At 42.1% G+C, this 24,623-nt stretch overlaps 1 protein-coding gene across 1 annotated transcript in view; it reads left to right on the forward strand.

Moving 5' to 3' along the window:
- The window catches only part of Wdr43 (WD repeat domain 43), a 40,859-nt gene extending 26,488 nt beyond the window's left edge, over positions 1-14,371 (forward strand). Inside the window, exons 12-18 of the mRNA XM_050162993.1 lie at positions 3,125-3,211; positions 4,225-4,256; positions 7,353-7,416; positions 9,080-9,193; positions 9,806-9,875; positions 12,722-12,771; positions 12,857-14,371. Coding sequence (XP_050018950.1) covers positions 3,125-3,211; positions 4,225-4,256; positions 7,353-7,416; positions 9,080-9,193; positions 9,806-9,875; positions 12,722-12,771; positions 12,857-13,042 — 603 coding nt within the window. The 3' untranslated portion in view covers positions 13,043-14,371. The remainder of the gene's footprint in view (positions 1-3,124; positions 3,212-4,224; positions 4,257-7,352; positions 7,417-9,079; positions 9,194-9,805; positions 9,876-12,721; positions 12,772-12,856) is intronic.
- Positions 14,372-24,623: the final 10,252 nt, after the last annotated feature.

The following is a 24,623-nucleotide window of genomic DNA, read 5'->3' on the forward strand; positions in this document are numbered from 1 at the left end:
TGTCTTATATGCCAGGGTGTGCCACAGGGGACATGTGGAGGTTGAGGACAACTTTTCAGAGTTGGTTCTCTCCACCATGTGAACCCTAGGGATTGAACTTAGGTTGTCAGACCTGACGGGAGAAAGCTCCTTTGCCCTCTGAGCCACCTCACCAGCCCACATGTAAAAAAAAAATTTTCAGTGTGGCAACCACCACAGAAAGGCAGAGTAAGATCTCAGTGAGATGATACTGCATGTCTGTTATAGGTTGTTAAAAATGAAAAAGGTGACATTTGTGTTGTATTTAGCAGCTGAAAACCATGCCTTGCTGTTGGCAGTGTATAATGAAATAGGTACTTTGGAAAAACAGTTTGAGTTTGTTACAAATGAAGAACACACCTACTATGCAGTCCCACTGTTCTGTTCCCTCCTATTTATCAAGGGACTAACAAGTCATGCCTGGGCAGTGGTGGTGCACGCTTTCAATCCCAGCACTCAGGAGGCAGAGGCAGGTGGATGGTGGTGAGTTCAAAGCCAGCCTGGTCTACAAAAGCTAGTTCTAGGACAGGCTCCAAAGCTATGGAGAAACCGTGTCTCGAACGAGAGAGAGACGGAGAGACAGAGAGAGAGAAAAAAAAAACCCTGTCTCGAACAACAGAGAGAGAGAGAGAGAGAGGGGTCATCTTCTTGGTAGTTAAAGCTGGTTAATAGGGCTGTTTTTTTAAATATGGTCTTGAGAAAACTTTCTGTAGTTCCTTGTTTCGTGTCTGGTGTCCATGTTTACCGCCTCCCAAAAAAAAAAAAAAAAAAAAAACCGAAAAGGCAGAATTTCTCTGTAGGCCAGAGTGCTGGAATTAAAGGCGTTTGCTACCGCTGATTGCTTTTCATACAGCTTAGTTTCCTGTCTTTTCCCTCCCTCCCTCCTTTTTTTTTTTTGTTGCAGGCAATGACCTTGAGCTTCCCGATCTGGGCTGGGCCACTAGTTTTTCTGTGGTTCTAGGGGCTGAACCTGTGACCTACTTCATGCTAAGCAAGCACTCAACCACTGAACCACATTCCCAGCCTTCTTTTCTTTTAGCTTTTTGTTTTCATTTAGACAGGTCTCATTTTATAGACCAGGTTGGCCTTTAACCTACAGTTGGCCTCTGCCTTTCTTTTTGTAAGCGTTTCCCCTTCCCTTTCTTTCCACTAACTAACCTTTTCCATGCTTCATCTTCCCCACCCTCTCTGTCTCAGATATGAGACCTCAGGTTCTTTAATTGGTGTATATATATTCCTAAATACAGAAATATGATTTCTGTCCCTTGTGTGTTGGGATTTTAGGCAAGTGTTACCATGTCTGGCTCGTTTGTGTGTCAGTGTCTGTTTGTCTGTCTGGCTCGGATTTCCTGCTGCTTCCCGTCTCCCCAGTAGAAAAATAGGCTTATTTTGCAAACCTGAAAGAAAACAGCAGATATGACAGTGGCAGAATGTGATGAGACTTGGCGTAAGTCATGGTGTGACAGGCCGGATTATTATTTTTGGGGTTTTGAGATGGGTTTCTATATGTCCTGGCTGTCCTGGAACTAACTCTTGTAGACCAGGCTGGCCTCAAACTCACAGAGATCCGCCTGCCTCTGTCTCCCAAGTGCATCACCCCCACTCAAGTAGGCCAGATTATTTTATATTTCCCGAAGCCACCATGCTCCTTGCATGGTAAGACAGTAGATGCTGGTGTGAGTGGATCAAAAATGTGACTATTCCCAAATACAGATGTTTCTGGTGCCTTCTAGATGATTAGAACTTTATGATCACAGATTTATAGTAAGGCAATTATTTTAGGAATAATTAAATTCAGCAAGTACCTCCAGTATTATAAACAGCACATTATACTTTTAATAGAATAGATTTTTCTTGTTTGGTTTTGTACTGATAGGGATCAAACTCATGGCTTGTGTGTGCTAGGCAAGTACTCTCACTGAGTTAGATCTTTGGTTGTTTTTGTTGTTGTTTCTTTGAGTCAAGATATAACAGTGCAGTCCAGGCTGGCCCTAAAATCATGATATTCCTGCCTCAGCCTCCTAAGGGCTGGGAGTTATATGCAAAATAACTGCCTTACATGTGCTAGGCAGGTGGTCTACTGACAGGTTATCTAGAACTTCAAAAATTCTGAGACAGAATCTTGTTATGTTGGTCAGGCTGGCCTGGAATTTGATCTTCCTACCCCAGTCCTCAGTAGCTGGGATTGCAGGTGCATGCCACTGTGCTTAACTTCATCATTTTCTTTGAATCTTACATATTGTTTATTTGAAGATAAAAATAGAGCTCAATCAAGAACTATATTAGCTCAGGGCATTCTGTATCTTCATTTCCCAGTGGTTGTGTATAAAATAAGAATATTAAATATATTATAGCCTGTGAAATCTTGTAATTCTATGATAGTTTAAAATTGTTTGTAATCAGGTTGGTATAAAGGTAGTTTTTTTTTTTTTTAAACAAGAAAAGTAAAATCTGATGAGAATTCTGGAAGGATTCTGGAGAAAAAAAGAACTGGAGAAAATTGGCTGGCAACTATGTTCCTGTGTTTCTTTGGTCTCTTTCTGCTGCTTAGATTTAAAGTATTTAAGAGAAAGGATGTATCAGAGACCTGAATGGACTCCCCTTCTTTCCTGCTACTGTGAAACATGCCCTGCCCGACTCTGGCATGGAAGCTGCCCAGAGCATGTAGGCTCAGTACTGATCTGCTCAGTTGCTTTTTCTACAATCCAGGGTGGAATCTGGCTTTTTCCCAGAGATCAAGTCTTAAAGTGGTTTGGTTGAAGTGTCTATTATGTGATCATTTGATTGGTTTAAATTTTTATCAGTTGGTGACAATTTAAAAGAGTCTTCTTTGAAACAGAAACTGATTGAACTCACTCTGTATGGAGACAGCTCTATTTTAAGATGGAAGTTGAAGAACATCCCTATAATGACACATACTTGTATTTAGATGTCTAGAGATGTTCTTTGGATTGCTATCTGAAGGCAGCTTAACTTGATTTCCAACCTGATTTACCCAGTTCAATCAGTACTTTATTGCCTGGGCTATTTTCAGTTAGAAAAGATTTTTCAGTAGTATTCTTATTGGAAATATGCTTGTCCTAATTGCCATTTTATTTTCTCACAGAAAGTGCTTCAAACTAGAAATATAAATCTTATAAAGAAGACTGTGCTAAGGATGCCCTTGCATGCTGTTATCCCATTGTTACAAGAGGTAACTGCTGTGGTTTAATGTGAACCACAGAATACTGGGTATAGATGCTGTTGTTTGGGGGTTGTAGTGGAATACCTCAACAGAGAGCCCTGAGATTTTTTGTTGTTTTTGTTTTCCACCTTTATTTCTTGTAAGGTACTCTTATCATAATATTGAAAGTATTGCATGTTTTATTTTCTCTTGATTGGAATGTGGTATTGGAGGGAAAATTAAGATTACCTAGTGGTCTAGCCTCTGACCCGTGAACTTGCATAGTTCCTGCAAGAGCTAGTTTTGCCTTTGCTTGCATAACTGTTTAGCTTTATTCAGAAAGGGCAAGCAGCAAAAAGTACATTTTGCTGTGTACTTTTACTATACAAAAGTATAATTGCACTGAAACATTAAAAGAGTAGGTACCAGTTATCAAATATTACTCCTAAAGACAGAATGAATATTTGATATATAGAAGTTGTACTTAAGTTATATTTGTTTAACATGATGAAGTGTTTTATGAAAGGGGTTTTGGTAGCAATGTATGCTGTTTTTATATCATTGGTAGGAAAATTTTAGAAAATAGTAGAAAACTCATTGGGTTATTGTCCACTCAAAATTGAAAGCTTCCCCTGCATTTTCTCCATACATTTGATGTGTTTTCTAAGTGGAAATTTTGTTTACACATTATAAAGTTAACTCTTTTCTAGTGTACTGTGCAGTTGTTTCTCATACATTCATAGATTGTCCAGTTGTCATTCCAAAGAGAGTCTTGTCATCATTAGCAGTGATTCTGTGTGCCTCTTCCTATACCTTCCCGTTTGTAGGAAATCACCATTCTATATTTGGTTTCCACGTACTCGCCTGTAGGGTGCTAGCTTTTACTTGTCTTATAATTGCTTTTATGAGAATGATTTCAAACATGTAGTATTGAGTAAAACTAGATTGCTAGGTGGAATAGCTTGTACAACCATTGCTGCATCTGGGGAATTGATGGAGAAAGGTTGCCTTGGCTGATGTTAACAGTATTTTCTTTCCCTTAGCTTACGAAGAGATTGCAAGGACATCCCAATAGGTAAGCTGTTTTTCAGAAGAATTGTGTCAAGTATTACCTCCCTCCAACGTTTAATTTGACTAATTTTTATTCCTAAGTGATTTTATTGTGGCTGAACAGATGCTTTTCCAAAGGTCCTGAGTTCAATTCCCAGCAACCACATGGTAGCTCACAACCATCTGTAATGAGATCTGGTACCGTCCTGACCTGGTCAGTCATCTTCGTCCACTTAGACCAGGAAACCCAATATGGACAAATTCAACAGAACTGTCATATATGGACTGCCTGTGCATGCTTCAGCATTGCCAGGGCATAAATTTCATTCGTTTCTTTAAAAACAAACAATAAACAAAAATTTTCACCATCTGTTTTAGCTTTTAACAGCTTATTGCCTTTAGGTAGTTTTCTGCTTTCTTTTTGTAGAGTTTTCATTTCTGTGTGTGTGTGCGCGCGTGTGCATGCATTAGACTGGGTTTCTCTGTTTTAACAGCCCTGGCTGTCCTGGAACTCGCTTTGTAAAGCAGGCTGGCTTCGAACTCACACAGATGTGCCTGACTCTGCCTTCCAAGTGCTAGGATTAAAGGCTGGTGCCTGAGAGAGTCTTGAGGTTTTTGTTTTGTTTTGTTTTTTAATCTGTGCATAATTATGTCCCTCTTTCTTTAAATAGGTATTTGAGGGAACTGAAAACAACCATAAAACGGGGTGGTGGAGCTGGAAAGATGGCTCAGCTGTTAAGAGCACTTACTGCTTTTGCAGAGGACCTGGGATGGGTTCCTAGCATAAATGTGGTTGCTCACAACCATCTGTATCTCTGGTTACAGAGGATCCAATGCTTTCTCCTGACAGTGCACAGCTGGCACACATGTGGTGCACATAGATACATGCAGATACACTCAAATGACTCTAAAATGCAATGCACTTTATATGGTTATAATAATAACTTTGCAAATGTGCTTTTAAAGAAAATAGAGAAACAGACTGTAGTGGCATTTTATTTGTATTTTAATAAATAAAACTTGTCTGAGGATCAGAAAACTAAAATAGTCACACTGGCCAGCCTTACAGAACTTGCAGCAATGACACACTTTTGATCCCAGTAGCCACACTAGCTTGCCATGGAAACCAGGTGGTAGTGGTGCACACCCTTAATCCCAGAACTAGAGAGGATTATAAAAATAGGAGACAGCTTTCAGACACATTCTCATTCTGGGATTCCTGTAGGCGGGGTCGCCATTTTTGGACTGAGGTCTAGGTAAGAGCCAGTGACTGGCTGTTTTGCTTTTCTGACCTTCAGGTGTTTCATCAGGTTGAACTCCAGGTTTGTCCAGGTTGAACAGATCTCTGTTTCTGGGATTTTATTAATTGTGCAACAAGACAAATTATGTAACTTCGTATAACCTAAAAGGGGAGCGCATGTTCTTTAACAAAGCGTGTTTTTTAACAGTAGTAACAGAAAGACGGGTAGGTCATAATTTAGCCATACTTTTTAATCTGAGAAGTGAAAAGAACAGTTATACTTCTTAGTTCCCAAGATAATAAGATACAGATGAATTTTCTAAATTACCATTGTGTTTATATGGCCGCTAGATGATACAGAGAAAACAGAAGAGTGGAGTGTCATTACACATGGAGCTAATCAAGGTCTGCTGCCTAGTGTATGTGCTTGCGTAAATCCCAACATCCTTGGTCCTCCTTCTCATCAGTCATAAAGGATAAATACCTTTATCCTCAGAGGTGTATTTGTGAGGATAAAACAATGCATATTGAGTTAGAATACTTCTGAGTTCCTTTTCTATCATTTTGATAAAACACCATGACCAAGACAACTTAGAAGTTGTTTGGGACTCGCGGTGCCAGAGGGACAGAGTTGATACATCATGGCAACAAACAGGAAATGTGTAGGAGCTCAGAGCTCACACCTTAGTCCAGTAGCATGAGTCAGAGAGCACTAACTGGGAATGGCATTGGGTTTTGAAGCCTGAAAGCCCACCCCAGGGACACACCTCCTCCTCCAAGGACACACCTGATCCTTCCCAAATCATTCTACCAAGTATTCGAACCTGTGAGTGAGCCTCTGGGGTCATTCTCATTCAAATCACCACAAATATTATGCAAATATGTATTTCTGTTATAAGCACATCGGTAGCTACTATTCCAGCATGAGTTCATTTTAGAATGTAGGACTAAAGAATTGCTTTGATTGACAGTATGCTAGTACCAGGATTTCAGTAACAGACATAGAGGTTGCCTAAATTCTAACAAATCCTTCTACTCAACCTCCAAGTATTCAAACCTGCATGGGTTCAAGCCAGACATAATTGCAACACTCAGAGGTGAAGGTGGACACAGGGTCCTACCCCAGCCAAGTGTGCCATTACCTCTAGAAGAACAAGCAGTCAGTGCTCTTAACCACTGAGCCGTCTTTCCAGTCCTCATTTCTAATTTCTAAAATTAGCTGTGTGTGTACATGTACGTATTAGTGCATCACCACGTGTTTGTAGAAGCTAGAACCTGGCACAGGGTGTCTTTTTTTGTGATGTAGTACTTGCAGATCTGGCTAGCCTGGCTCGCTGGCAAGCCCCAGGAATACCCCTGCCTCCACCCTGCTGTGCTGAGGTTATAAGTACAAGGTACTGTTGTACTTTACTCTAGCCCCTTCCAGGTTTTTTCTTGCTTGTTTTTTATATAGACTCCTTTAGCCTTATGAGCTCACAAAAGAAGAAATCTAAAAAGGTCATTAGGGTCACATTACAGGGTTTGGTCCTATTTGCCTGTTAATGTGGAAGGCTTCCCAATAGTGAACAAGATGATTGGGCTCAAATGTAATTATAACGTAGAAAATCATCCTGTTTGGATCATTGTTACTGTCCTGGTATAAATTAATTATACAAAGTAAAACCTGGCCTTTAGTCTTTGGTGTGTGTGGGGAGGTGTTGTCCTACTAGCCAAGTCCAGCTTGCAAAAGCTAACTATTTTACAGAAATCACTGTAGGTTCCATAGCACAATGAAAGGCCTGGAAAATATACTTGACTGTTACCTTCACAGACTTCCTGTGTAGCTGTATGTACTTTTGAGTTAGTGAACTGTTCTTCACGTGGATTTCTCTTCTTTGCTAGTGCTGTGTTAATGGTTCAGTGGCTGAAGTGTGTGCTGACAATTCATGCATCATACCTGTCCACGGTGAGTCTTAGGAGGGTGATTGATTGGGCTTTGGTAAGGGGTAGAAACTAAAATGACCCTTCTCTTCCTTTAGAGAGTTTATTTTATCATTATGTTTTTGAGCCAGAGTCTCACCATATAGCATAAAGCATGCTATGTGGATAGACCACACTGACCTTGAACTCAAAGAGACCTGCTTGCTTCTGCTTCTTGACTGCTGGGATTAAAGTTGTTGTACTACCATGCCTAATAAGGAACATAATTTTTACTCCCCTTTTTTATTTTCCCTCAAGATAGGGGTTCTCTGTGTATTCCTGGTTGTCCTGGAATTTGCTCTGTAGACCAGGATGGCCTTGAACTGGGATTAAAGGTTGTCTCTCACCATCACTCAGTTCGAGTTTTTTAAGAATATCATGTTAATCTGTATGTATGTGTTGGGGGTTGCCTATACCATGATGTGTGGAGACTGGAGGACAACTTAACTTGACTCTGCCTTAATGTGGGTTTTGGAGATCAAACTCAGGTTATCAGGCTTAGCAGCATTTCATTGACCTGTGCTGATGTTCTGATGTTTTTTTTCCTTTTATGTGTATGAGTATGTTGTCTGTATACATATATGTATGTATGCATATATGTATATGTACCAGATGCTCATGAAGGTCAGAAGAGGGCATTGGATCTCCTGGAACTGGAGTTACCAATGGTTGTCCATGTGGGTACTGGAAACCATACCTGAGTTCTCTAATTGCTAACTCATCTCTGCAGCCCCAATTATGAGGCTTTTTTTTTTTTTTTTGAGGCAGTGCTTTGTAGCTTGGACTAGTCTGGAACCACTTTGAGGCTCAGTCTGGCTTTGTACTCCTGCCAGTCCTGCCTCAGTTACCTAAGTGCTGCATTACAAGCACTAGTCTTCATGCCTGGCTATCAGTTATATTTTAAACTAAAAATAAAATTTTATTTGTTCTTTTATTTAATTAGCATTTATGGTATATTTTCCCAGAAGGTTTTAGCAAATGACTTAAAAGAAACACCCACAGTTAAGTTATAGGTCCCCTCCTCTTAGTGGTAAAAATAAATAGTAGGCATTCATGTGTGGAATCACACATGTGTGGGAGAAGCTTCTGGTGTTCCAGAGACAAGTGTGGGTAATGTGCCAGATTGATTCAAAGGAAAGTCCTTGCTAAGATTCAGAGGGAATTTCTTCAACTCAGAGATGTGTGGTGGAGAATTTTCATTATCTGCCCTGTGTTGCTCTTATCTGCAATAGTTTATCAGTGTACAGGAGTTCATCGAGCCTTTGCCCTAGCTGAGTTGTGGTTTTTTTCCTCCCTGAGGTGGTTTCTTTGTGTAGCTTCTGCTGTCCTGGAACTTGCTCTGTAGACCAGTCTGGCATTGAAATCATGGAGATCTGCCTGCCTCTGCCTCCCAGGCTGAGATTAATTAAAGGTGTGTGCCACCACTGGCCAGCAGTGGTGATTTGTGCTGTTTTGAAGTTATTTTTTCCTGCCAGGATATCAAGGGTCTTTTTTGAAAATTTGTGGTGTTGTTGGCTGTGTCCTAAAGCTCCACTATCCTAGAAGTGCTTCTGACAGATGCTTGTGCAGGGCCAGCTCCTGCGCTGGGCTGAGCATGACTGTGTGGTGATGCTGTGAATTGGTGCCATTTCTTCGTCTGCTTTTTCTAGTTGCCTGACCTGGTGCACCAGCTGGGGACCCTCTACCAGCTAATGGAAAGCAGAGTCAAATCTTTCCAGAAACTCTCACACCTGCACGGAAAACTCATTCTTCTCATCACACAAGTAAGCAAATCAAAATAATTTCCAGCTCAGACTTGGCTGATAGGAATGAGGACTTATTCGTGTAGTAACAGGCTCAAGTTGAGTAAGAAATTGACAAATTAGAATGCGGGCTTTAACCTGGAAGTGTTTCTTGAGTGACAGTGAGAAAATCTTAACTGTGCCCCTCCCCATTTGTATTTATTCTCTTACTCCTCCCCAAGGCTAGCTGAGAACATACTCAGTAGCTAAGGGTGATTTTACTGTTGTCTCTGCCTTCAAGAGTGCTGAAGCTACAGGTCCCCAGCCTCCTCACCATTGCATTTTTAGCTTAGTGAGTTACAGGGCATCTATGCTGCATTCCAGCTCAGCCTGTGACCGTGAGCAGTGAGATAGTTACAGGGCGCGTAGAGTTAACATTTTGGTGCAGTAATGCTCTAATAACTGCATGTGGTTTTCTAATCACAATAATTTCCCCTTTTTTATTTTTCCTGTGTTCTAACTTGTATTTGGGCTGTTCATTCCTTTGGGGGAAGTCTAGCGGGGAAGGTGGACTAGCTGAATGTTGGGGAACTAGGTGTGATATTGGTTATACTTGAGATAAGCTTATAATTTCTTCATAATTCTGCCTTCCAGGTTACAGCATCAGAAAAAATAAAAAAGATGCCTTCCCCTCAACAGAAGGCAAAATTGGTGTATGAAGAAGGTAAACAGTTGGGGTAGAGGCTGCATATAGATAGTTTTTTTCACAGTAATTCGCTTCTGTTACCTTTGTGGAAATGCCTACATAAGCTTTTAAGTTAATATTTTAGGTTAGCATACAGAGTGGTGGAATCTTCAAATATATGTGTCTTCATAGTTTTCTCTTGTGCGCATCCCTTCTGCCTTACTCCATGTCCCCTCCCTCAAGCCGGTTGGTCCTCTTTTCTTGTTTCTAGCTCCCACAGCTGTGCTGTGCGATCCTCTTCCTGTTTTGGTGACTTACATAATGCATTTAAATTTGCATATGTACACCTGCATATGCAACCTAGTTTCTGCATATAAATGAGAGCATGGAAGTCTTGTTTCTTCACTCTCCTCTATCAGCCTGATCAACCTGAGGAAAGTGAGGCGAACCTGTGATCTGCTGACAAGTGCTGTAGTCTTAGAAGAGCCTGAAACTGGGAGACCATGACATTGTTAGTGATTAGGAATGTTAGTGACCAAAACTGACTTCCAAGCCATTTGCTCTAAAATGTACTTAATAGAGACCAGAGAGATGGCTCAGCAGATAATGGTACTTGCCACTAAGGCTGAGGGAGGACTTGAGTTCAATCCTTAGGATCCACATGGTGGTAGGAGAGAATTGACTCCCAAAAGATGTATCCTGACTTGCACATGTGTTTTGTTGCAGGCACACAGACACAAGATAACTGTAATAAAACCCCTGACAGATACCAAGTTGAAGTTTTTTTTTTTTTTTTTTTTTTTTTTTTAAGTTTTTCGAAACAGGGTTTCTCTGTAGCTTTGGAGCCTGTCCTGGCACTAGCTCTTGTAGACCAGGCTGGCCTAGAACTCACAGAGATCCGCCTGCCTCTACCTCCTGAGTGCTGGGATTAAAGGCGTGCGCCACCACCGCCTAGCCCAAGTTGAAGTTTGGTAGCTGGTTTTGTATTAAGCCTTATTAATAATAGATATTCCCTCCTCCATATATACAGTTTAGGTGTATTATGAATCTGGTAAATCTTGTTAACAGTTTCAGCCAGAGTCCAGAATACTTTAGGTGAATTTGTATAGCCAATATGTATTAGTAATTATAATTAAAATAAGCCTGAGACTTAATGCTTAGATATCCCGAGTAGTTTATCGATTATAGAACTTTTTGCTAAGTATTTTATTTAACTATTGCAAGGTGAGCTGAAGACATGGTTGCTCTTCCAGAAGGCCCTGAGCTCAATTCCCAGCAATCATATGTTGGCTCACAACCATCTGGTGCCCTCTTCTGGCCTGCAGACATGTATGCAGGCAGAACACTGAATACATAATAAATAAATTAATCTTTTAAAAATCATATTACAAGGTAACATAGCATCAGAAAATCTTCTAATGCAGTGACTGGTATAACAGATGTCGCTGGAGAACCTGGCATAGAAAGGAATTCAGAAGTTTTACCATCTACACATACCTAACAATTGGAGCAACCGAGGAATTGAAAGTAATTTCCTATCGTTAATAGATAACACTAGTGAAGCTAAGAACGAGATAGTCATATATGTCTTATTACTTTCAGATGTTCTTCCTAAAGAAGTCTAAGACTTTCGACTTCACACATACTATCCTTTGGCACACAGTAACTGCAGTAGAATCTGCAGTCAGCTGTTATTAAGAGGTGGTATGCAGATCAGCAAGTCCTGCATGCCAAAGGCAGCAGAAAGGAGCCAGCAGCATTACACCTCAGCAGTAGCTAATTATTTTCATTTTCAAAGATAAAATCCTGTATTTTAAAATTGCTAGTAACGTCCAAATTATTTAATATTTTGCATATTTAAGTGATTTAAATTATAAATTTTTTATTATAAAATAAAATTTAAAAATATTACAATTATTTAATATTTTGCTTATTTAAGTGAAACAAGAAAATTAGAGTAACTGATTTAGATGAACAAGATCCAAAGGCTTACCTTGCATGCCAGGTCAGCCCTGGAAGATCTGTAGAACTCTATGGTGTTGTGTCAGCACTATCCATGACAAGCTTAGAGTCTAGTGTCCAGGGCTGACTGCCTTTTCAGGAAATGCTGCAAAAAGATTGTGCCCAGAGTGAACACTGTGCCTCTTTGCTCTTTGAAATGACAAAGCATGTGTGGGCTACCTTCCTGGAGGAAAATAATTACTAAGTGTGGTTACCTTAAAGAAGTGCAAAGTGAAGCACCAGCGAGGTGACACCATGCAATGATGCTTTTCTTTTTCTCTTTTCCCCAAGACAGGGTTTATCTGTGTAGTCCTGGCTGCCCTGGAACTCACTCTGTAGCCCAGGCTGCCCCCACAGAGATCCACCTGCCTCTGCCTCCCTGTGTGTTGGGATTAAAGGTGTGTGCCACCATGTGTGGCGAATGCCTTAATTGTTTTTTAGATTATTTTACATGTATGAGTATTTTGCCTGAATGTCTGTATGTGTAAACTGCCATGGAGGTGCTGGGAATGGAACCTGGGTCCTCTGCAAGAACAGACAGCATTCTTAATCACTGAACCTACTGTCCAACCTGATTCTTTAGTCTTATCCTGTGTCATCTTTTTTTAAGCCAACTCTGTAAAATGCCTCTGCTTACTCAGAATAGTCTCCAGATTCACCCCAACATCAAATCTGGTTTGTGAGTCTTTGGAGCTCCTGATGGTGGAGGCTTGCTGAAGATAGGCCATTTGATGCTGTAGAGTGTGCCTGTGAGACACACAAAATCCCAGCCCAAACCCATGCAAGCAACAAAGAAAAATATTCATCGACTTTCGGTGGTGGTGGCTTAGTCACAGGTGCTAGGTATACTGTGTTTCAGCACTGTACCTGCTGCTCTCTTACAGAGTCTTCAGAAGAGGAGTCCGATGATGAAATTGCAGAAAAGGATTCTGATGTGAGTGGTGTTTTCTGATCAGCTGCTTTTTATCTTCACCCTAAGGAAGCTCTTCACCAATGCTTTCCTTTGCTGTTTCCACTAGGATAATTGGGATGAAGATGAAGAGAAAGACAGTGAAAAAGACGAAGGTGTTGATGAAGACGATGGAGAGGAAGATGAGGATGTTGAAGATGGAGAAGAGAATGGCGAGGACAGAGATGTGTCAAGTGATAAAGAATTAAATGGAGATTCTGATCTAGATCCTGAAAATGAAAGTGAAGAAGAGTGAAGACAGCAGCCGTTCACACTGTGAACCCTGGCTCATCTTGCCCAATGCTGCCGCATCCTCCCAGGGAGGCTTGCCCCGTGCCGGGAGACAAGAGGCCGCCATATGCTTCCAAGTTCACAGAGGCCACACCACCTTCCTGTCCTGAGTGCCCCAGACTTTAACTGTGTAAATAAGAGTGTTTCATTCAAATGTTAATAAACTTTACACAGTAAATAGACACACTTTCTGCCATGTACTGACATGAGTGTCCAATATATGGTATATTTTTATAATATAATACTCTAGTACGATTGGTTCTATCACAGACTGACTTAGGTGAAGACAGACATGCCATAGGGGTCAGGAACTGGACGCTTGGGAAGGAGTCGGCTCATCTCAGGTTGGTATCTTCATCCAGTCCAGATGCCAAAGCAGCACTAATGAATTGTTTTTAATCTGGCTTACCTAATTTGATACATTTTCATAAAACATGAAGGAATAACTAAAACGGTTGTGATTTGCAGAAATAGAATCCCCGTGTCCCTAGTTTTGTCTACTAACTGGTCATCTGGCTTGGGTCAGATTGGATATTGGGAGTGCTTCCCCAAAATAACACTTATTTTTTAAAGTGTCGTCTGAGATATTTTTTTAAACAAAACAAAATAATGGTAATTAAAGAAGCAAAGATTTAGCCATATCAAGGGTGTTCTTGTCTGCAGACTGTAGAGAATCATCTGTGTATAGATGAGTTATGCTCTAACCTGCGACTTTTTAAAACTTAAGTCACTGCTGCTTTTGACGAGGTTTCCATTTTTATTTAAATTACTAATGGATCAGAGAACAATTGTTTATTTTTTTCTCTTTGGTTTTAGATATTAATGATAACCTTGCTGGAGTTTTTTTCCAAAGAAACTATTTTTATAATTCAGTAATTTAACGTTTTCTTTCCTTTTCATTACCCACTCTTGGCAGGGCTATGGTATCTGTTTATCTTTAAAAATGATAAATCTTATTCAAGATTTTTTTATGTATGTATAAATAAGTATTTTGGTGCGCTACACAGCTTTTTCAAATTACCAGTAATTTGTCTTGTTTTTAAAAGAGTGAGCTAGTACTGACTTAGTGCTCACTGAGGGGCAGATGGAGAGCTCACTTCTGCAGAAGGATGTGTAAGATCACCGCTATCTGGGAGGACTCCATCAGAGGCAGAGCAGGCTGCACAGCCGGAGCAGGAAGAGCATCTTGGGCAAGCTGCTGGTGCGATGTACAGTTGTTATTTGTCTATAAATGGAGTTGTTTATGGCAATTTAATACCATTCTCTTTGTAAAGTGAATAAATACTCATCTTTACCCAGTGCGTGCCTCGTGGTATGTGTAGAGACTGTAGCCGGGGGTCTGGGCTTATGGCATGATGGTGGCTTCCCTCCTAGCAGTCATAGGTAAATACTCTCAAGGCCTGTTATATATTCAAGTTTGCAGCAGTAAAAGGAACAGGCATCTTGTTTTAAGTCTGCCAATGATGGTTGATTATTTCTGGAGCCACCTGCAACTGCATATTCCAAGGTTCTAGACATAAACAATAGGTGGTTATGTTTAGTTAGGTATCATGAAACAGCAACAACAAGGGAAGTTTTTAGTGTTTATTAAGACCTTTGTAACTTTTTTTCTAGAGATAGAGAATTTGACTGGTATTCTATCAATTGAGACAGTTTAAATTTGTGTGTGTGTTACTTGGGTCTTGAAGCCTGCTACCATTGTCACATCGATGATCACATGTCCTAGTTGGTTGTCGTATTTACTCTAAATCTAGAGTATTCTCCCTCATCCTGTGTTATTTGATATTCCTTGAGTTCGCTTAGGTTGTGCTGTACATACTGTAAGTTCTGGGTTTGTGTGTTTGTTGCTTTAGGTATAGACAACTTTTGAGTATGTTGATTGGTTTTTTGAATCCTTAATTCAAAAGAGGTCTGAGGTTTGGACATTCGATTGACGTGTGAAATGAACATAATCCCTGTGAAGGACAGTTCCCAACATGATACATTTACTCGTCCACTATGCTGGGGGGTTATTTGGGCGCCTAATGTATATACTGTTGGATAAAGGCAACCGCTGCCTGGAGCGTCTGGTTGCCATGGTTTGGATAAATATCCCTAATGGTTGAAGCCTTAAAGGCCAGGTGTTCTCTCCCCCAGCCCCACTCCTTGCCCCTTTTTCTTAATAATTAGTTGAAGGTTTCTACTATGTTCTCAAGAGGTGCTGTCAACTCTTCCTCTTTAGCTTTGTTTCCTGGTTGGGTTGAAGTGGTTAAGGTTTTGCTCTGCCCCAGGCTCTGGGTTTTGTTTTGTTTTGTTTTGTTTTGTGTGTGTGTGTGTTTACCCTGACAAAATGTCCTCAGGGACGGACTGGCAACCCCAGTTTCTAAGCCAAGCCAAAGTAGTCACTTCAGGTCCTTGTTACAATAATGCAGAGCTCAGAGTTGGCCAGGGAGGTAGTGTGTGTGTGGGGGGGTGGGGGGTGGAAACTGATACATAAATGTGGGATGAAAGCAGAGTATGGAAGGGCGTTGGAGGGGTGAAGGCGTAGATTACATGAGGTGTAATCTGGTTATTGAGATCTGGACATTGGAGGAGGTGAGTCAAGTAAGTGGATGGAGACAGAGCAAAGGCCCGAGGGCAGTCCGTGTTAGTCAGCACGAGAAAGGTCAGGTGCTGAGGTCAGGCCTGGAGACCATTGCAGAAGTTATGCTCTCTCTGCGAGGGAGAGACTTGTCATATTGGAGCAGTTAAGAATTCAGTTTTTCAGGACTGCAATAGAAGAAGCCCTTGTTTTCGAAGTAATCCATGATGGTGACATGGACCTGTAGTAACGGAGTTGGAGAGAACTGGTTGTTGTCAGGTTGTTTTGAAGTTAGAGTTAGCCTTTGCGGCAAGGTGTAACAGGCATCAGGTGGCTGGTCCACCACCACTGCTTATGCTGTTCTTCTGGCAGGACTTGACTATTTAATATTCCCCCAGGCATCCCTAATACTGCTGATTATTTGACATTTTCTGATAACTTGCAGAACTTCAAAGGCGATGCTCCCAACTAGTTATCTTGAGAGATTTGGATGGAGGTAGCAATTTGGCCTTGACATGGTTGTCATGGCATTGCTCCCAAGTTTCCCTGGAGAGTAGTAATAGGAATGGAAGAAGCACAAGACAGTGTGCTCCAGCATTTCGGGAAGAGAAACGGGGCATCAAGAGGAGAGCACAAGTCCACAGAACTCGGCAGAGCTAGAATTCTGCAGATTGGAATTGACTGTGAATGACAGGTCTACTGATCCCTCCCAGGCAGCAAGGATTTTCATGTTGCCTTTTGAGTGACCACTTGTTCCCCTCTTTGAAGGCATCTCGGGCATATAATTTAGTGTTCTTTTCCTCTGAGTCTTGACTTTGTGGTACTTCAGCAGTATTGCTTACACTGACAAAACTTGACACCAGTTCACAGAGCCACAAGGGGTATTAATGGGTTAACAAGCTTCAAGTTGACTGAGGAAAAAGACCCCTCAGAAGATTGCATGCTGAGTGATGGACACGTCCTCTCTCTACACAGAAAAGTCACACAGTAACCTAGTTTTATCTTTAGATGATTGGTTTTTAACCAAGTGTGGCATTGTAGAGAAATGGGTGGGTGGTGTCTTGGCAGCTGGTGCCAGGGACAGCTGCAGTCCTTCCCCAGTGGCAGGCTGTGATGTCCTGGCTTCCATGAGGACTGCTAGTTCTGTCCTTCTCCCGGGACAGTGTTACTGAGATTTGGGTGTGCTGGGTCTCCTTCGGTACCATTTAGAGCTGTTGATTAAGCTTGTGACTGTTGGTACCTCAACAGTACACGTAGCTGCCCCCAAGGAACAGACAATAGATTCAGCTAGATTTTGATCTTTTTAATTATTATTCTCCAATAGGCAGAACCCTTTCTTTGATTGTAGTTAGAAACACATGACAAAGATGAACATTCTAACTTCAGGGCAAAATTCTGTGTATCAGGAAGTCATTTGCACACCTGGCAGCCTGTTTAATTGGTGCCTTGTGAGAGATCTGGGTATTAAAAAGGCAGATCAGCAGAATACAATTAAGTTCATCATGAAAGATTAAACCAATGGACAGAAGCTGGAGCACAAATTCTGGGTTCACGCCAGTGTAATAACCTCAGTGCCATTTTGTTGTGAGACAGGAGAGTAACCATCATGCCATCTGCCTCAAGGACGCTGCAAGAACCCAACGGGACAGTAACTGAGGGAACCTTGGATCAAGTGTGGACCTGTTTAAGCAGTTGTTTTTAGGTTTATTGTTAGATATTTTTCCAGTATGGGAAGGAAAGGGTAAGAGGTAAGTTCTAGAGAAAATTTCTGTTTAAATCTGACACTTTAAAGAAATTTAACCTCTTGAGTAGATAAAAATTCCTATTTTCCAAAAGTGAACTTTCTTTTTAAAAGCACACTGTTCTGACCAACAAGTGCCGGAGGGGTGTCACAGTTGGTGGGGTTGCAAAGATCTTACTCCATCATCCTCCCCAGCTACGATTGACTCCAGTAACCAGAATGACTTGATGACCCTAAAGGTACTGTAGTGGCCGGCTCACCTTGATGGTAACCAACAGCTCTCTAATTTGGTCTTCAAGCCCACTCAAAAAGAGGGAAACCATGCCTGGTACTGGAAACCTAGCTCAGTGCTCATGAAGCCATGGCTGTTGGAGGAGAAGACTCATCTCATTTAAGCTATTAAACCAATATAGTCCTTAACAACAATTATAAATACCCGTATAGACAGATAAGTCTCATCTTCACACCTCATCAAGAACCTTTCTCTTTGCAATGGATGGAGACAATGCAGAAAACCATAACCAATCAATAAACAGAACGGTGGAACCTGATGGCAATGGACACAAAACACTCCTGCGCCTCGGGCTGGAAAAATTGTGAGAGCCGGAGGACCAGGGAGTTTGTTGTGAGGCTGTGTCTCCTAGTAAAATCTCCACAAAATCTCACTGCCATGGCCGCCCAAACAGGAGCTGAACAAGCTTGAAACCAAGGGACGTGCTCAAGTGGACAGGAAAAAAAGCCCACAAGGCCTCAACTCTACCCAAAACACTACACATAGCTGAGGAAAGCTGGGAGCAAGAGAGGTGGTCTTCCCCAGGGAAGAGCACACCAGTTTGTTGTCCAGCACCTAACAGCCCTGGAAACACGAGTAACATGGACCGGACAGGTTATGGTTAGGTGTTGGGGCGGGGCTCATGTGCACTAGCATCTCGCAGCATGTGTGTGGAGGTCAAAGGACAAACAACTTGTGGGCAGATCCCAGGGATCAAACTCACTTGTCAGGCCTGGGGTCAAGAGCCTTTACCTGCTGAGCTTTACCAGCCTAGCGTTAAAGTCGACGTAAAGTAGGCAAGTGATGTAGAATGCATGCCTCTAAAGCAGTTTTCTCAGCCGGTAGGGCACGACCCTGTGTTGAACAGCCTTTTCACGGGGGCTGCTTAAGACCACTGGAAACCACAAATATTTACATTATGATCCATAGCTGTAGCAAAATTACAGTTATGAAGCAGTAACAAAAACAATTTTATAGTTGGGGATCAGCACAACATGAGGGGTTGTATTAAAGGGTCGCAGCATTAGAAGGTTGAGAACCACTGCTCCAGAGAAGATGAAGGCCCACAGCCTCTGATCCTCTTCCAGAATCCCACCTGGGAACAGCTGCATGCAGAGGTAACTGGTTCTTTTGTAGTTGGTCCCTCCATATTTCTGTGGATCTGTGTGTAGACAGATGTGCTGGTGAGAAATGGTTTCTCTTTTTCCACATAGATCAACAGTTATGAAGTAACAACAAGATAATTTAATGATTATCATGTGGGGGTCACCACAACATGAGGAACTGTATTAAAGGGTCGCAGAGTTAGGCTGAGGACATTGACGTGGATGGTAATACCGTATGCAGCAACAAAACTGTTTCGCTGTGTTAAACTGTGAAGATCAGCTTGGCGGTGGAGGGCTCCAATACAGATTACTTTGTCCCACCCACCAGCTTCAGATTGTTGGGCTATTTCCTGATCAATGATAATAGGTTGTTTTTAGTGTCCTAAGGAAGGTTCCAGAGGCTGCTCACGCTCCTTGTGTAGGTGCTGTGCCAGCATCCTTCTAGGATGCTGGATTGGATTCTCTAGGATGCTGAGCTGGATACTTGACTGAAGGAAAGACGTTCTGTTTTGACTTGTGGTTTGAGCATCCATAAGGCAGCAGAGTCGAGGCAGCTGGTCACCCTGCCCACAGCCAGGAAGCAAGTGTTTATTTGCTTTCTGTATCTTTTCCTCTTTACATTAGTTCTGGGGTCCCAGCTCACAGGATAGTGCTACCCACACCCAAGGAGGCGTTTGCTTCCTCAGGTAAAACCTCTTAGGGAACATCCTCACAGGCATGTCCAGAGTGTCTCCTGGATGGCTCTGAATGCAGCCATTTTGACAATGAAGATAACTATGGCCAATGGATAGTATTCTGGGTACAGGTTCTGGTACTTAAGATTCCTATAGACCTGTCGGGTTGCCTCCTAGTTTGGCTTGAACAGATTTCAGGCGGAATTTGATGTGGGAAACTCTCCTTTGACCAAGTTAAACATAAATCCTATGGGAATTTTAATTTGCTTTTTGACCAGCCAATAGGTTTGTTAGAATTGATTTATGTTTCTTTTTGTTTGGAAGAGATTATAGTTTTTTATGACTTATTTATTTTATTAATGATTTATTTCTTGGGGCTGGAGAGATGGCTCAGAGGTTAAGAACACTGACTGCTCTTCCAGAGGTCCTGAGTTCAATTCCCAGCAACCACATGGCGGCACACAGCCATTTATAATGAGATCTGGTGCTCTCTTCTGGCCCGCAGGCAGACATGGAAGGAATGTTGTATACATAATAAATAAATAAATCTTTTAAAAAATGATTTGTTTCGTTACTTTGTATACATTAGTGTTTTACCTGCACTTACATCTGAATGAGGGTGTCGAATCCCCTGGGAACTGGAGTTACAGACAGTTGTGAGCTGCCCTGTGGGTGCTGGGAATTGAACCTGGGTTCTCTAATTAAAGAGCAACCATTAACCACTCTTAACCGCTGAGCCATATCTCCAGCCCATTTTTTTTTTAATCTTTGAAAAATCATGTCTCTTGCTTTCCACCCTGGAGCCTGGGGTAATTACCATGGAAGCGATGACCACCAGAGCCTGTGATATTTGTCAGCTCTACCTCATGAACGAACGACTACTTATTTCAAACTTCGAGTTACTGGATACCTGAGGACAGGGGTGTACCTCAGGGGAATACCCTTTGGGAAGGACTCTCGGGGCACCTCTTCTCGCATAGCTCTGTGCACAGGTGGGTTCCAGTTCCTGGGAGTGGGACTAAGGTGCTTGTAACTTAGGCATGAGGATGGGTAGGGAGACACAGCGGAACACTTGATTATGCTATGAGAGACGGTGAAGGAAATGTAACCAACCTTCCCAGTAGAGGGCCACGGGAGCCACAGAAGAGGACTGATCTCAATCAGCGGCCAATGCTGCTCTAGAATTCGAGGGAGAGGCTTTTGGAAAGTAGGGGTGTTCAAAGGAAAGCCAAGGTCAAATAGTTGCTTGATCGATGCGTTCTAGAACCCTGCAACAAGAACTCTTTAGAATCGAGGCCTTTCATTCAGTTTTCTGAGATTCCTGCTTGCAAGAAACCAAATGAGTGTGTATGTGGGGAGGATTCAGTACTCAGGGTTCCTTCTTTCAGTGGACGTCTTGGTTGTGGATTTTACAGGGTATTCCTGTGTTGCTTTTGGGGGAGGTCCAAGCGTAAATCGTCAAAATCAAAACAAACCACTAGGTGTCAGCCTTGCTTCAGGCAACTTTGCCATCCAAGAAGGTCCCCGTTCTGGTACCACCAGCCTTTTGGATTTGGCCAGAGAAACCCCCCGGGGGGCTTCCATTTTTTTTTTTCTTTCAGGAATGAAATTCCATCCCCATTTGAAGGACACCCGGTCTTCCGGTGGTGACTGCATCTGCAGATCCTCTGAGGTGGACAGTGGCCCCGCGGAAGCAGATATTCCCTCCTCCCGGACCTGGGCACTCTCCACGGGACTAACCTGAGCAATATACCCCGCTGACAGCGGCCGCATGGGAAGCTCTTAGTGTCTAACAGTCAAGCCGCGGAGCCTTCTCGTTTCCCCTGTTTCCTTAAAAGGAACCATCTGCGCTATGCGACAACGGACATGTTTTCCCGCGTGGTCTTTGTTAGGGAGATCTAGAATTTCACATTTGTTCAGTGGTAGCGTGAGGGCTAAGTTTTTTTTTTTTTTTTCACTTCCTTTCTTTTCCAAACTTTTGAAAAATTCAATTCTACAGAGAAGCGAGAATTATCTAGGCGTGATGGTGCCTGCTTTTAATCCCAGCACTCAGAAGACAGAAAGCAGAGTTGGAGGCAGTCTTAGTCTACACAGCAAGCTCCAGGACAGTCAAGGTTATATAGAGAGACCTTCTTAAAAAAGAAAAACAACAACAAACAAACAAACCAAACCAAACCAAAGCCGGGCGGTGGTGGCGCACGCCTTTAATCCCAGCACTTGGGACACAGAGGCTGGAGGATCTTTGTGAGTTCGAGGCCAGCCTGGTCTACAAGAGCTAGTTCCAGGACAGGCACCAAAAACTACAGAGAAACCCTGTCTCGAAAATCCAAAAAAAGAAACCAAACCAAACAAATAGCCGGTGTGGTGGTTGCACGCCTTTAATCCCAGCACTTGGGAAGCAGGGATCTCTGTGAGTTCTAGGCCAGCCCCATCTACAAAGTGAGTCCCAGGACAGCCAGGGTTGTTACACAGAGAAACCCTGTATGGGGAAAAAAAAACCAAACAAAAAGATTTTAATTAATCATTTTAGTCATCTGCATACATACAGTTAACATTGTCAGTGTTTTGTCTGTGTGCCTGTGTTTATTTTTGCTGCTGTATTAGAAGGCATGTTAGAGATGTCATGACACTGTACCAAATACATAAATTTCCTAAACGTTATGATTCCTTACATAACCACCTCCTCCCCCCAAAGTCAGAAGGTATATTTCTTTTTTATTTTATTTTTTGTTTGGGTGTTTTGCCTGCATGTGTGTCTGTGCACCATGTGCACGCAGTACTCGTGGAGACCAGCAGAGGGCATCAGACCACCTGGGACTGGAATCACCCATGGTGGTGCGGTGCTATGTGCTCTGGGCCCAGTAAACCCAGGTCTTCTGCAAGAGCAACCAGTGCTCTTAGCCTCTGAACCACCTCTCCAGCCTCAACATTTCTTAGTTTATTATAAAATATCCAGTTCATATTTAATGTCTCTTTCATTCTCCTCCCCGCCCCTTGCTTTTTGAGACGGGGTCTCACTATATTTCTTGGTTGTCCTGGAATTCTCTGTGTAGACCAGGCTGACCTGGAAACTATAGAGATTTATCTGTAGATCCACCACAACTGGCAGCTTTATTTAGTTTTGTTTGTTTCATTTTTGTTTTTATTGTTTGCTTTGTTTTGTTTTTGAGACAGGGTTTCTCTGTATAACAGTCATGGCTGTCCTGGAACTTGCTTTGTAGACCAGGCTGACCTCAAACTCACAGAGATCTGGTTGTTAAGTAGGAAACCTTAGCTGAGGTCTGTAACTCCAGCTAGTGGAAGCTGAGATCAGAGTTTAAGGCATAGTAAGCTCAAGGTCAGGCTCGGTACCTTAGCAAAACCTCATCCCCAAATAAAAATAAGAGGCTATGAAAGATAGATCACTGGTAGAGGACCTTGCTAGTTCAAGGCCCTGGGTTTAGTCCCTAGTAATGACAAATTAGGTTAAAAAGTCTTAAATTAGGCAATGGTGGTATATGCCTTTAATCCCAGCACTCAGGAGGCAGAGGGAGGTGGATCTCTATGAGTTTGAGGCCTCTTTGGTTTACAAGGAGAGTTCAAGTCACAGCCACAGAGTGAGACCTTGCCTTAAAACAACAAATAAATAAATGATATTAAAAAGGTTTAAAATACCAGTAGAAATATGATCACCAATAATTCCCGCCCCCGTTTGCTTCAGTAAGCGAAATCAATGTTACGGCGTATGTTTTTCTGCACTTTGTCCTGTGATTGTATGTGCACGCATGCAGAGAGGCTGGATTCTCTTGCCACAGGAGGGGTTTCCTGCATTGACTGCACCCATTTTAGCTGTGCATGGCAGGCACCCATGTGTTCACAGGGCAGCACTGCAGTCCAGAAGGGTTTGTCAAAACGGGCTGAGAAATTTCTTGTATCACAGAAAACTGCATTTGCTTTGTGTTTAAAAGTCTCCAGATATGCTGGGTGGTGGTGGCGCACGCCTTTAATCCCAGCACTTGGGAGGCAGAGGCAGGTGGATCTCTGCGAGTTCGAGGCCAGCCTGGTCTACAAGAGCTAGTTCTAGGACAGGCTCCAAAGCTACAGAGAAACCCTGTCTCCAGATCTGCAAATGTACAAGTTTATAAAAAAAAAAGCATTCATTTTTAGAAATTCACAATACATTTTCAGGTTCACAAGGGCCTTAATTTTTTTTCTTCTCTTTTTCTTTTCCTTTCTTTCCCTCCCCTCTTCTTTTCTTTTCTTTTCTTTTCTTTTCTTTTCTTTTCTTTTCTTTTCTTTTCTTTTTTTTCAAGTCAAGGTGTCACATAGCCCAATCTGATCTCAAACTCTGCTAACCTCACTCCTGATCCTCCTGCCTCTGCCTCTCAGTGCTGGGATTGAGTACACTTGCTTTGTTTCTTTTTTAGACTCATTTTTAATTATGTGTGTGCATGCATGTGCGTCTCTGAAAGTGTATATGCCATGTGTGTGCAGTGCCCGCAGTGGCCAGAAGGAGTTGGCTCCTCTGGAGCTGGACTTACAGGCAATTGTGGGCTGCTCAAAATGGGTGCTGGGAACAGTGCTTCAGTCCCGTGGAAGAGCAGCAAGTGCTCTCTAACTCCAGGGCTGTCTTATTTGTGTATTTGTGTATTTTTTAATTAGTTAATTAATGCTGTGGGATGATCTTTCTGTATGTTGTAAATATGTATTCCTCTCATTGGTTAATAGTATAAGCTGTTTGACCAGTAGCTGGGCAGGATAAGGTTAGATGGAACAATCAAACTGAGAACTCAGATGAGGAGGGGCGGAGTTGAGAGAGATACCTGCCAGCCACCGAACAAACAGGACATGTAGAAAATGAGGTAACAAGGCTTGATCCATGTGACAAAACATAGATAGAAATATGGGTTAATTTAAGTGTAAGAGTTAGCAAGTAATAAGCCCGAGCTATTGGTTGAGCATTAATAATTAATATAAGTCTCTAAGTTATTATTTGGAAGCAACTATGGGCAGGACAAGACAGATTAACCTCCATTTACAAATTAATTAATTAGCATCAGACAAGGTCTCACTATGTAACCCTGTCTAGCCTGGAATGTGCTATGTGGACCAGGTTGGCTTTACACACAGAGATCTACCTGCCTCTGCATCCCGAGGGCTTGTTTTTTTAAAAAAGCATTGCTTAAGTGAATGGGCAAAACCAGATAACTTTTTA

Source organism: Alexandromys fortis, unplaced genomic scaffold (genome assembly GCF_014885135.2).
Source record: "Alexandromys fortis isolate MF-2015 unplaced genomic scaffold, M_Fortis_MF-2015_v1.1 scaffold_148, whole genome shotgun sequence".
NCBI lineage: Eukaryota > Metazoa > Chordata > Mammalia > Rodentia > Cricetidae > Alexandromys > Alexandromys fortis.